Source organism: Abramis brama, assembly GCF_963993115.1.
Source record: "Abramis brama genome assembly, chromosome: 4".
Lineage (NCBI taxonomy): Eukaryota > Metazoa > Chordata > Actinopteri > Cypriniformes > Leuciscidae > Abramis > Abramis brama.
The window spans coordinates 42557195-42571006 of NC_139966.1; the positions used below are offsets into that span (position 1 = coordinate 42557195).

At 38.4% G+C, this 13812-nt stretch overlaps 1 protein-coding gene across 1 annotated transcript in view; it reads left to right on the forward strand.

Annotated features, from left to right (window-relative positions):
* Positions 1-250: 250 nt before the first annotated feature.
* Positions 251-13812, forward strand: part of hgfa (hepatocyte growth factor a) — a 22138-nt gene continuing 8576 nt past the window's right edge. Inside the window, exons 1-10 of the mRNA XM_084112582.1 lie at positions 251-349; positions 4308-4458; positions 5319-5431; positions 5869-5983; positions 8989-9131; positions 9291-9411; positions 9493-9611; positions 10065-10230; positions 10959-11092; positions 11842-11935. Of these exons, the coding sequence (XP_083968708.1) occupies positions 286-349; positions 4308-4458; positions 5319-5431; positions 5869-5983; positions 8989-9131; positions 9291-9411; positions 9493-9611; positions 10065-10230; positions 10959-11092; positions 11842-11935 (1220 nt within the window). The 5' untranslated portion in view covers positions 251-285. The remainder of the gene's footprint in view (positions 350-4307; positions 4459-5318; positions 5432-5868; positions 5984-8988; positions 9132-9290; positions 9412-9492; positions 9612-10064; positions 10231-10958; positions 11093-11841; positions 11936-13812) is intronic.

The following is a 13812-nucleotide window of genomic DNA, read 5'->3' on the forward strand; positions in this document are numbered from 1 at the left end:
ATAGGCTTATCTGCATGTCTCTAATGTGGTTATCAGTCAGAGTTTTAGGAAATGATGCATTCATCCGTGTTCTGATCAATCCCACATCCACTTCCAAATTTAAGGTTGAACTCTTTAATAAACGCTGACGTCCGCGGCGCGTGCGTGAGAGAGAGAGTGAGTGAGTGAGTGAGAGAGCGCAAGATCTCTGCGATCTGTTCCTGTTCATCACTCACACCAGCAGCAGCACCAGCTCGGACCTTATAAATTCTCCATCCCAAATCCTGGAATATCAAACCGAGCAATATGAAATTGGACATAATGTGGATTTATCAAACTCTTCTGTGTGTCTTACTGTCCCTGGATGCGGGTGAGTGACCATGACCACGTGAAGTGACTTATTGATTAACTGATTGTGTTTTACATCGTGTTGATCACAGTGCAAAGATGCCACTGTTAGATTGTCTTTGAGCAATATGAAGTCGATAAAACGTTCATGCATCTAAAAAAAGTTGATCAAGTAATGCAATGGATCCATAACTATTTTGTGTTGTCTTAGAAAAAGTATTGTGCTGTAAGATGTTTTATATGCATTTTGAGGGTAAAGTGATTCTAGGGATATTGGATATTGTGCACAATATCCAATATCCCTAGAATCACTTTACCCTCAAAATGCATATAAAACATCTTACAGCACAATACTTTTTCTATGTTTAATATTTGTATGTGTATGTGTACATGTGTATGTTTAATATTTAAGACAAGGCAAAAAATAAATTACCATGGTGACCAAATACCATACTGCAGTTATTGAAAATTACATGATCAATAAGTTATGGCAACATATGTTTTTACATTACTTTCACTTATCAAAATAAAACATTTTTTATAAATTATACAAGCTTCAACTCATCATTAAGCCAGTTTAATGTAATTTAAGTTGAAATGACTTAAACATCTAAGTTGATTGTACTTAAAAAATGAAGGCATAGTGTAAAAATACTTAAGCCATCAGTGTCCTAACAAGAAGTTAAACTAAATGAAATTCTGCCACTGTCTGAAGGAGATCTCATATTAATGACAAACTACACTGTAAACTCTCACTCTCAGTACTCTAAAATTAGGTTTAATTAAACTGCATTATCTATGAATGAAGCTTAATTGCTACAAAGTGGTGCCAGAGTTACAACCTGCAGCTGTAAGTTCATTGCACTTTACTGATGAAGAAACTTGAGTTAAAACTCTAACTCATACAAACCAGTGGAAATCCAAGATATTATTATAAAGATGGTTTTTGTTTTACAGTATATGGTAAAAACTATGGTTACCATGGTAAATTGTTGGAAGGTTGTGGAGTGCCTGAAGAGTTCATGTGAATCAATTTTAAATTATAAAAGAAAATCCTCCCAGTCCCAGCTTTTTTGGGGGGTATAGAAAACTAAAAATGCAATTAAGGGGGAATAAACAATCAAGGGGTGTTTTTAAAAGGGGGCCACAGTTTTCAAACTGTCCTCATTTACAATAGTGTGTATTTAGTTTGGATTTTACACAAACCCATTGACCCTTCCTCATGTTTCAGTCTAAACGGAAGCCTGGAGATGTTGCATGCATCACGTAATGCGGAGGATATGGGGTGGTGTGGCCTAATGGTCAAAGTTCTGTGCTGGAACAGTATGTTGTAGGTTCAAACCCCACAAGATTATCACCAATGAGTCTTTTAGCAAGACACTTTTCATTTTCATGGGGCTTGAAACTGTAAAAAGTGTATAAAATCTCCAACATTTACGCTACTTCAGTCCTACTTTCATGACATGCATCATTAGATGCGCAACAGTAAAGCATCAGACCCTTCCCAGAGTGCACATTTCCAGCAATGGGCGAACGCACATATGGGGTGAATGGACTCTCTAAAGCGGCATTATCGTCGTGCTGTGCAACATCTGGACAGGGCCGTTTCTCCCATATTTCACCATTGCAAATATTCACCAGACCAGATGTGCTTCGTAAACACAGTACGAGAGGTTCTTCAAACTTTCACTGAAGCTCTAGGAAAGGAAAGGACATTAGTGAGTCAGGCTGAAACCATTAATGCTGATGTTTCACTGATGCCCATCCTCATTGCTACCATCATCCCGTTGTTATTTAAGGAAGCGATTTAGCCAAATCTAATAAGCATGCTGGGAGATAAAGATGCCCCCGACAGGCCAGAAAGAGGAATTTAAAGGAGTCTAATTGGGGCGCTGAAGGAAAAGATCAATGTTTGAAGAGCAGCTTGATGAAATCCAGATGTGTTCAGATGCGGCCCAAACATTAATAATGTGTTCTCACCAAAACCGCTTCAGCCACAGGAGTTCGGTAAGAGATGTGGAGCACCACGCGTGCCTGAATCAAACTGAGGGGTGTTACCTTTCACCCCTGATTTCCAACAGTTTACTGAATGACTTGATAATCAGGGCACCGGGCCCAAGGCTACTGCACAGAACAGATCCAAGTTCATGCCCACGCCGTCGCTGAGTGAGATAACAGCCTACGGGAGAGAATATACAGTTCTGTTATCAGCCTTTAAACGGGATAGTTCATCCAAAATGAAGTGAGCATGCATGTCAAGCCTTAAAAAGGACAACAAAAAAGCACCATAAAACTGTCATAAAATGAGTCCATACGACTTGTATTCTTTATACCAAGTCATCTGATAGATTTGTGTGAAGAACAGACTAAATATTAAGTAAATATTCACTGGTAACATTGGTGATTTAATGAGTCTTAAGCCAAATCGTTTATTCTAATTTGTGAGCTACTGAAATGACTCAAAAGAATGATTCAGTCAGGTTCGACCCTGTCCCAGATGCTGCCCTTATGGATTACTGTCAGCACACTTATGAAACATGAAAATCCGACACTCTTGTTGACATCACAAGCATGTGGACAAGACGACAATCACAAGTCTGCAAAACTGCAAGTACTGTCTTACTCAATGATCTGGTTGCTGCGGTTCTCCAGTTAAATTAGGCATGGAACAGAAGTTGTCTTTTCTTTCCTATTGAGACGTATCCGGGTGAAATTCTCACACAAGAAAAAATGTTGAGCGGGGATTGACTTTGTCCATGGGGAATTGATTGGATCGTTCTGGTTTGTTATTGCTGTGATGTCATGTGAGTGACAGGTTGTCCCACTCTCATGCCAGAAAACACGTCATCACAGAAGAGCCATCGCTGCAATAGGGAGAGGAAAGTATTTTGAGACTATGAGGGCACATGATTTTTTTATTTTATAAATCAAATCAAGTATAATAAATACTGCAATGTTCCATAAAACAAGAATTGTCCATTTTGGCTTCATGGACTCCCTGGATAGGAAGATTTTCAGTGAATAATGTCTGCATGGGGTTGTATAGATTACTTTTATGAGGAAAAAATTGATGTAGTTGTAATTTTTCTGTGAACTATTGCATTTAAGAGTGCAGATCAGCAAATAAAGACAGTGTAAGGAAGATGTTGGACCTGGAAACAACAGAAGGATTATGTATATGTTTTAGTGTGGGAGTTACTGTACCATGTGAGCTTAGCACATGTATGTAAGCTGACTTTAGAAATATCCTCGGACCACCACAGTGCAGTGAATCGTGACACGTGTGTGTAAGTGAGAGTCTCTGGGCCCTTCACTGGCCTCTCATTCATTTCTGCAGAAGAAATAAATAGCAAACAGTCATAAAATAGCAAACAGAAACCTGATGTATGTTTACTCTGCTTACTTTTGTTCATTAAATAAACTTTTAGACACCAAAGAATCTAAAAAAAAAAAAAACACAGCAGCAAATCAGAGTATTAGAATGATTTTTGAAGGATCATGTGACACTGGACTAATGATGCTGAATTAAAACAACATTACAGTTTTATCTAATGAATATAGCCTTGGTGAGCATAAGAGACTAAAAAATTAACAAAATCTTACCGACCCCAAACTTTTGAATAGCAGTGTATATTGTAAAATATTTCAAAGCGTCATTTTAAAAACAGGTCACATGTCAAAACAAACATTTAAAAATGTTTTATTTAAAAAGTTATTTTCATTACACTCTAAAGAGTGGAATATTTAAAATGAAAATGAATTTGTAAGGAAAATCTGTCAAATTATATCAGTTTTAATTCACAGAGACACAAATTTGGTACAAATGGGACTGTTTCCTGAGAATGACCCTTCTGATAATGTGTGTGACAGCTCTGACATGTATGAGATTACGAGTGTACATGTACGTGTGTGTGTGTGTGTGTGTGTTTTAAGTACCTGTGTGTGTGTTTGGGTTTAATCTCCTCGTCTCTTTTGTTCAGAGTGCAGAAAACAGACATTGCAGAGGTTTCAGAAAAGTGAAAACAGCCGGCTGCTTTGTACAGACTGTCCAGAATCTCTAAATCTCCGAATTAGAAACCTCTCGCTGGATGATTGTGCACGCAAATGCAGCAAGAGCAAAACGTCCTGCAGGTGACACATGCACATGTAATCACACAGACACACAAGTTTAAAGGGGTAGTTCAACCAAAAAATGAAAATTCTGTTATCATTTACTCATGTCGTTTTGAAAGAAAAAAAAAAAACCTATACCAAAATGTATTTAAAATACATTTATTTCATACTTTGTATACTACAAATCCATTCACATATTAACTGACATATTGACACTTGCTGATATAAATATTATAATTTAACTTTATTTGGAGTACTTCTTTATTGCACAATGCACATTTCTGAATATTAAGCCTAAAATGTGTTTTAATATCACTATTAGTAAGGATAGTATGATCTTTGTGTAATTTCAGCCTTTAAATGCAAGATATTTAAACTGTCCCTAAAGTATACTTGCAATATTTCCATTTTAGCACAATCAAATATACTTAAGTATCTTTAGTTTGACCTCAGCACTATTTCCAGATAACTGAAGTGCATTAAGTACAAAATTAGTTAGCAGACTTTAAGTATACCAATTTAGTATACCAAAAGCACAATTGTAGGGTATTTTTATTTAGTATATAAATATGTAAATGTATCGTAGTAACAGTATTTCAAATACATTTTGGTACATTTATTTTTCACTAGGGAAAAGAAGATATTTTGAAGAATGTCTCAGTGTCCATACAATTAAAGTTAATGGGAAACAATCTTCAGAATATCTTCCTTTTCAGATTTGGAACATCATGAAAGTGAGTAAATGCGGACAGAATTGTAATTTTTGGTTGAACTATTGATTCAGCAAGCTCATGTGAGACCTTCATCTGATCGTGGTGGTTCTCTGACCCAACAATTGTCTTTCGTTTTCTTGGTTTTCTCTCCTTGCTTCCTTACAGGGCATTCTACTTTGACCAGATAAACAGGAAATGTCACTTGCTTCCCTTCGATCGTTTCTCCGAAGGCGCAAAGAGAGAGCGAAAGCCCAATTGTGACCTTTTCGAGAAGAAAGGTAAATATTTTGAATTCCCTTTTGAAGAAGTTCACTCACACTTGACTTTTTACTTTTATTATTTCTGACGTTTTCTTTGGAAATATTTGGTTGTAAAACTGCGCAAATGCCAGTCATGTTTGTTTAGATTGCTGGCTTGAAGTGTAAAATCACTTCTATGTATAAAATCCCCTCTGTCATTGTAAACAACACATGCTTAAGAGATTTGGCAGCAAACAGAGTATAAGAAAGCATGACTGTTGACGGTAACAAGATGCCGTATGTTTATGCTTTCAGCAAAAGCTGGAGTTGAAAATTTAGATTTATGCCATAGTCGTCAGTAAAACTCTTGTTTGGAGACTTAAATCACTTCAGGATGTCAGTGAAATGTGTAATCTGTAAACAACGTTCATCATATCAGATTATATGACTATCTGTGTGCCGTTTGTTTTCCACAGACTATGTGAGGGAGTGCATCATTGGGTCAGGTGTCAACTACAAGGGGAGAAGGTCTATCACAAAGACTGGAATTACGTGTCAATCCTGGAATATGTCCATCCCACATGAGCACAAGTAAAAAGTCACTCTCTTTTTTTGATTTCTCTGTCTTTGACTCTCTGGGATGAATTTACTAAACAGTTGTGCTAATTAAAGTGCTGGTGGATTAAGTCATTGACATTATTTTCTGTGCAAATAGACCTAATTTAAATGCAAATAAGGCTAATTGTAAGTGAATGGCATTTTTAAGATGCACTGTCATGTTTTTTTATTATTTAAATTAGTCAGGCACTGAAAACGTACCCCTAAATAATTGTCTCAGCCAATAGAAATGCTTTGGGAAGGAACAGGATCTTCGACATGCAACATTGTGACGCCTCTTGGTTCCTTAGTGAATTGTTTTACATCAATGGAGCCGGTGCATTCAAATAAAACGCAAACAATTTACCTTAGTATAAATAGCATATCACTTCTATTTACACTTTGTGTATAGCACCTATCACTGCTCGCACTCGTAAACAAGATGCTAATTATTGTGTTTTACACTGTGTGCAAACATTATCTAAAACTATTTACTCTCAGTATAAATAGCGTTTAAGTTCTGTTACACTTTGTGTAAACTGCATCTACCTTTTGTACACACTGAGTAAATAGCTACGGCTAATAAACAACGCTATTCATAGTCAATTCTTGCATCTGTCTTTTAAACCGCTCATTCCTCTGCAACTCATTCTTTCAGCAAGCTTGTCATTTGCAGCTTTCATATGGTCTCTGACAGCTAACAATTTTCGCAATACTCCTCACTGTTCCTAGCGTGGACTTAGCCGTTAGCCGTTAATTGCCGCCAGTGTGCTGTCTGCCAACAATCACTGATTAGTCTAGACTGCAGATGAGATTGCTTTCAGGCCTGGTTGTTTGAGGGTCATCTTTCTCACAACAGATGTTAAGTGGGACTATTCGGAGTGATGCCTTGACTGCGCGAACACAAGCTATTCTGGTTAATGTGGTCAATTGTTGCCAGCTCCTTGTTAGCCAAGAGGTTATTAGCTCTAAGAGCTACACTGCTTACAAGCTGTATAAAGATTTTAGAGGTGAGAGAATGAAAGAAAGATAGAAAAAGAATGAGAGAAGGAGGATTTATGGACTGAAGTCATGTTCTGTCTGCCCTCCAGCTGAGCTCACAAAGCCGCAGACACATTAAAATACGAGCAGCATTCGAGACTAGTGCACAGATGCTAATCCAGATCCTCTCCTCCCTATGGATAACAGTACTTTCCGACTTCGATTCCCTTCGAACCTTTTTCCATGTGATAAGATCTGTTTCCTCTCAGACCCAAGCTTCTCAATCTATCCACCAGAACAATGTGTACACCTGCCCCATACATTTGGCCAAGCCAAACGGGGGAGACAGCAGAAAATGATCAGAAAGAATGTGATGAGAACCAAGTAAATCTACTCTAAGAAGACAAAAGTGCAAGCCCCTTGTCTACCAAGAAGGTGCCAGTGCTGGTTCCAGAGCCGGTGGCCAGCCAACACCGACTTACTGCCAGGAAATGTCACTTTGTTGAGATGAAAACCTTTTGTATGTACACAAATGGAGAGTTTCCAATAAATTGCCCATTTCCGACTCATATGACCTCCAGGTGTTGTAAGTGTAATTAAAGAAAGTTTAAAGTTTCTGTTTGGATTGCATTCAGTGTGCGAGAGCGTCTGTTGGAAGCCAGAGAAGAATAGCTGGCTAACATCTGTTAGCACAACATCATTAGCTGTAGAAATCTCAGGTCTCATGTGGAACCAGCCACAAGATCCAGATGCAGGAACACAGTCCATTCCAGCACCACACTCCTTTTGTAACCCAGTTAAGTCATCTGTGCTGCATGGCTTTTGTTTAGATGGTGTCCTAATCTGGTGTTATTTTAACTTATATTGAAGGTCTAGTACTGGATTTGATTTTAAGAGTTTTCCAGATCAATTCATTGTTTAGGTACACTTAGATTCAGATAGCATCTGATGAGATACAATATGTTGGTTTTACATGGTTGAAGCTGGTCATTTATGGTTGTTAGCTGGTCCAGACTGGCAGGGTTCCTCAAATCTGGCCTTGGAGGGACACTATCCTTGAGAATTTAGCTTCAACCCTAATCAAAGACACCTTAGCAAGCTAAACAAGGTCTTAAGAGTTACTTAAAAATTCAGGTAGGTGATTTTGTTCAGGGTTTGAGCTTCCGTCCTCCAGGGAATTATGTGGAGGACCATCCATACATCTTCCATACTGTTTATCCTGTATATATGGTTGTGGGACCTGGTAGACCAGGGGTGTCCAATCCTGCTCCTGGAGGGCCATTTTAGAGGGCCTGCAGAGTTTAGCTCCAACCTGCCCGTTTAGAATCATCTATTAATCTCAAAGTCCTTGATCTATCAGTCTAGGAGTATTTAATTTAGGTTGGAGCTAAACTCTGGACACCCCTGTGTTTGACCATCTTGGTCAACCTGTTTTGAGAATGTAGACTATCCTGGTGTGGACCTCTCTGCTGAAAGACCTACAGGCTTCTTAACTAGCTCAATCAAGGAGACTTCCATGATCAACCACCTGTTAAGTTTTGCTGATGAACAACATGGCTATGCCAGGTCTCAAGGTGAACCAGCACCAAACTAGCACTACCTAGAAATTCATACTTGTCTAAGTTGATCTTTTAGGCTAATTGAGCTGATTTACTCAATTAGTGTTCCAAAAGACCAGGGATATCCAATCCTGCTCTAAGCGGTCCAACTTTCTGCTTCAACCTGCTCCAACACACCTGCTTGGAAGTTTGGAATCCTAAAGACCTTTTCTGCGTCCGAAATCAAATACTTCCCTAGTATGCGGGGAAACAAGTATGTCAACAGAGTAGTATGTCCAAATACATGGTATTTAAAAAACTGTAGGCAAAAATTAGGGTTAATTAGGGATGGAGCTAAACTCAGCAGGACAGTGGCTCTCTAGGAGTAGTGGACAAAAGTCAATTTGAGCTGGATGATCACATTAACAGAATTTTTAACTCTGTTTTCCCTCTCCTTTTATCTATATATTTATTTATCAGTTTCAAGCCTGCCAGACACAAAAAGTTTGACCTGCGTCAGAACTTCTGCCGAAACCCTGACAATGATCCAAGTGGACCCTGGTGCTTCACTGAACTCACTGAGACTCGGCACCAGGAATGTGGGCTGCCCCAGTGTTCAGACGGTTAGAGATGACCTCATCTATACTATAATATGTGTTATTTGTGATATGAGAGTACAGTATGTGAGTGTGTTTGTGTCTGTTGCACCATCTGCATGATAAGACTATTTATATGTGTGCATTTGGTGTTTGTAATACCTGTGTGTTTTTGTGTGTTTGTAGTGGAGTGCATGAGGTGTAATGGGGAAACATACAGGGGGCCCATGGATCACACAGAGAGTGGGAAAGAGTGCCAGAGATGGGACTCACAGAAACCTCATAAACACACCTACCAGCCTCACAGGTACCCATTCACATGTACTCGCACACACATATACACACTCAACTGTGCGATTTACTCGTTCTTCTGTATCTGTATATATAGGCATGCAGGTAAAGGCCTGGATGACAACTACTGTCGCAATCCCAATAATGACGTGCGTCCATGGTGTTACACAATGGAAAAAAGCACAACATGGGAATACTGTAACATCAGTGTGTGTGGTCTGTTCACTTTTCTTCATCTTCATCTTTCTTTCTATAAAACGTACATGCTTTGGGGTTTTAGCTATGTTTCTGGTTTGGATTTGTTGTGATATTGTGTTACGCTGTGATCAAAACATCTCTCCATTTTGTACTTGACTAAAATATATTATATTATATTATATTATATTATATTATATTATATTATATTATATTATATTATATTATATTATATTATATTATATTATATTATATTATATTATATTATATTGTTTGATTTAATTCAAGCTAAAAGTTTGTATTGCATGTGGAAGAAACCCCTTTCCTATCACAGATAGTTGCGTGTGTGTGATATTTAGTTTGGCACAGGGATTGTGTACAGGTGCGCTGGCTTGTTGTAAATCTCATGGTTACTCCTGTGTTTCATCCGATGCCTGGAATTCCTGACATTCTCTCTCCCTATCTCTGTTTCAGACTCAGATAATGATGTGGAAGTGGAGGTGACCACCTCTTGCTTTCGGGGTCAGGGAGAGGGCTACAGGGGTACAGTCAGTGTGACCCCTGCAGGTGTGACCTGTCAACGCTGGGACGCCCTATTTCCTCACAACCATTCATACACACCACACAACTATAAATGCAAGTGAGTCATTCTACACTAATGTTTTTTTTTATTATTATCATTATCACAGAACTACATAACAGTTTTTGAAGAAAATATGAGTGGTGTTTGCCAATGGAAAATATATAATATGATATATATATATATACCTTTTGTTGATATTCATAATATACTTGGATATTTTAAAAGGGTAGGGTTTTTTCAGTCATAGGAACCTTAATGCCACCAAATAGCTACTGTAACCAAATAGATTCAAAATATTGAATGAAATAAAGTAAAATAAAACAAAAAATCTAAAGAATTGTTTTCCACAAGGTTTTTGTTAATGAATGAAAGCAATAATGATATTTCCGGAACATTTGAATCTTTGAATCAGAGTTTTGAATTGATTCACTGACAGTTTGATCTGATTAACGGAAATGAATAAAACATACTCTAACACTCTTTATAAATCAGACACATTATTTAAACTTTTGTGCTTTAATGTTCTCAAACTAGCGGGTTACTAGTTTAATGACACACTAGAAAACTTAACAACCAAATAAAAAGTGCATTAGAATCATCACAATATACACAATGTTGCTCAATGTTATATTTCCAGCAAAATCATTACAAACATATTGTAAACATTTACAGGATTAGGGGTTTGTTCACCTCTGACTGGTACTAAATCATTCTGAAAAAGATGGAGAAAAAATATATACATGCAAATGTGATTTTACAAAATTGTTTGTGTGTGTCCCATTCAGGGATCTCAGGGAGAACTATTGCAGAAACCCTGATGGCTCTGAAATTCCCTGGTGTTTCACCACAGACCCAAAAGTACGCAAAGCTTTCTGTACCAACATCCCAAGATGTGAGGCAGAGAGCTCTGACAGCACAGGTAAGCCCACACACACACACTTCTTACACGCTTACACACACTTTCACACTTGTACTGCACCGCATGGCTAAGCATCGTGAACCATATTAGCCACATAATGAATTATGTTGTTCCAAAACGCTTAGCTCATCATAATTTACAAGAATTTTAATGATGAAAGACAAAGATGTTTTGCACAGAGGCGCCATCACGGACATTTGGAGACTGCCTGTAAAGATCTGGCTCCAGCTCCAGTGCGGTTTTGTTCTGGGTACCCTCACATTCCCCTTCGTCTGTGTCATACAAGCGCTCCTAAAAGAAAAAGATTCTTCTGCGCAAATCGTGTAGTCCGTTTCAAAATCCTGTTAGAATAGTCTCTTTTTTTTTCATGTGTGTTCCAGCTATGTGTTTCAAAAGACACATTTCTCACCAGAAGAGTCCCTTTGAGGTTTCAGGTCAGAGAGACAGAGCAATGCCTCTCTGGATTCACTCAAACTTCAGTCAGATCTTGGCACAGACAAAAGCTTTTTTCCCCTACTTGTTTGCCAACCACCAATTGTAAAGTGGTCCCTGACGTGAAATCAGCCCTCCCCCTCTAGTAAAATGCTATTTCAAACAAGCTTACTTCATGACAGCATGGATACAATCAGCAAATCCATAAATAATCTAAACATGGAGCTTTGAATAAGCATGGCTTTTACTGAAGATACGGTACATGCATGTGTTCAGGTGTTTATGTTAATTTTATGTATGTTTTATCTGTGTCCTAGAATGTTATGAAGACAACGGGGAGAGTTATCGTGGCAATTTGTCGAAAACAAGATCTGGGATTCCTTGTGGGCTGTGGTCCGACCACACATTCAGGTACGCGTTTCCATGAAATCACTAAAACAATTTAAAGCTGCTGTGTACCGTTTTATTTTCATGTTAAAATGCATTCTATTCCATGGCAATGTTCAGAGACAACAAGTAAATGAGACTGTTTAAAAAAGCACAAACCACTAACTTTCAGTTGTTTTCAGAATTGCTGGGTTTGAGTGATCAACCAATGGCATGAGTTTGTGGGCTGGTTTAAACACAGTCGTGGAATCCAGTCATAAAAATGGAATTGACTGTATAACTCAAAATGACACTGAATTTGGCCCATTTTGGAGGAATGAGTGCCGCAGATTTATAAAAAGATCCAAATGGCTCACAAATGAGTGAAATATACATACACTTACATTTTATCCAATGCTCAACATTGAATAATCTATTAAAAATGACATCAAATAAGTTATAAATGAAATTTGTATTTTACCCAAAATCTTATTAGATATTGTATATCAAGTATTTTGTAGTTTCGTGTCATGTTGCATTGCCTGAATTGAAATCAGTTGTGAGTCTTTTGTGCTTTTAAGTCCCTGACAAACTAAGCCAACAGTCGGCCGTCCTCCAACGTCGGGCCATCAGTGAGCGTCTACCGGCCCAGTTTTTCCAATGTGTTCCGCACCGTCGGCACCCATCATGTTGAATAGAGAACTCTGACTGGCTTGGCGAACGAGTCAGTGCATGCGAATAAAAGCGAAAGTGATGAAAGCAAGCAAAGAAGTCAAGACAGAAAAGACAGAAGCCGGTTCTAATTTTACGTCATCTTACCTGAGCATTCAATATGCGAAATTTTTCAACAACGTGAGCCACCTGGAATGAAGAAAGTGATCAGCATGATGTATTTTCAAAATGTTACAGTAAGGAAATGCTGCTTTGTTTGTTTACAGTTTGCATATCTGCAGTCCCAGTTTAGGTTTCCCTTTTTGAAGGATGAATATAGACTATTGATACCTGCTGATATAGACAGTTATTTCCTTACATGCTGGTGCAGAACGCACATGCTAGTTGACAGTCGACTTTAGTCCTTTTAGGTTGTGTTCAAGCGCAGCCTTTTGGCTGAGTCACAATCAGCTTTCGTTGCCGCTAGTTCTTTTATGATGGCTTGGTTTGTCGCCCTTTACATGCAGAGCGCTATTCGTATTGGTGAACGTGATTTCACCAAGTACCACATGTTCCTGGATCAACATCTTTGTTGATCCTGGAACAACTTTCCAATCAACCAATCAGATTTGAGGGACAAGTTTACAGTTTGTGTCAAGTTTAGGCTTAGAACCAGGGTGAGGTGCTTCAACATCAGTGTTATTCACCTATCATTTCCTTCTGATTTTAGGGAAAAGTTATGGGTAGGGTTAGGTATAGGGTAAGGACTAAATTTTGGGACAGGAATGTTATTCCAGGATCAACAAAATATGTTGATCCAGGAACATGTCTTACTTGGCAAAATCACGGTGACCATTTGTATTACACTTGACTATATAGAGCAATCCAAATCTGTCACTTACAAGGTTCCATTCTAGTTAGGATGCTGTCTTAGAAGGCAGTTGCCCATGTAGTCAGTGAGGCATCTCACTCGGTTTTGAAATATTTCGAGCTTTTTTGCACTTTTGCTCTCTCATGGGTTCCTGTTGACTCTTGGAACCAGTTTTCCTTGCAGAAATCATATATTAGCACTGATGTTGAGTTTGTTTTGAAAGGCGGTTATCAGGCAGTATTACAACATTGAAAGAGGACTGAGGCAGTGATAACAAACAGAAGAGGGAGAGCCGGGCCGCTCATATTCATCACTGATACACCGAGGACAGAAAATACCACACACTGTTCTCCGGGAGACAAATGCCCCATAAAGCAACTCGCTCAGCGTCCTGTAGTCC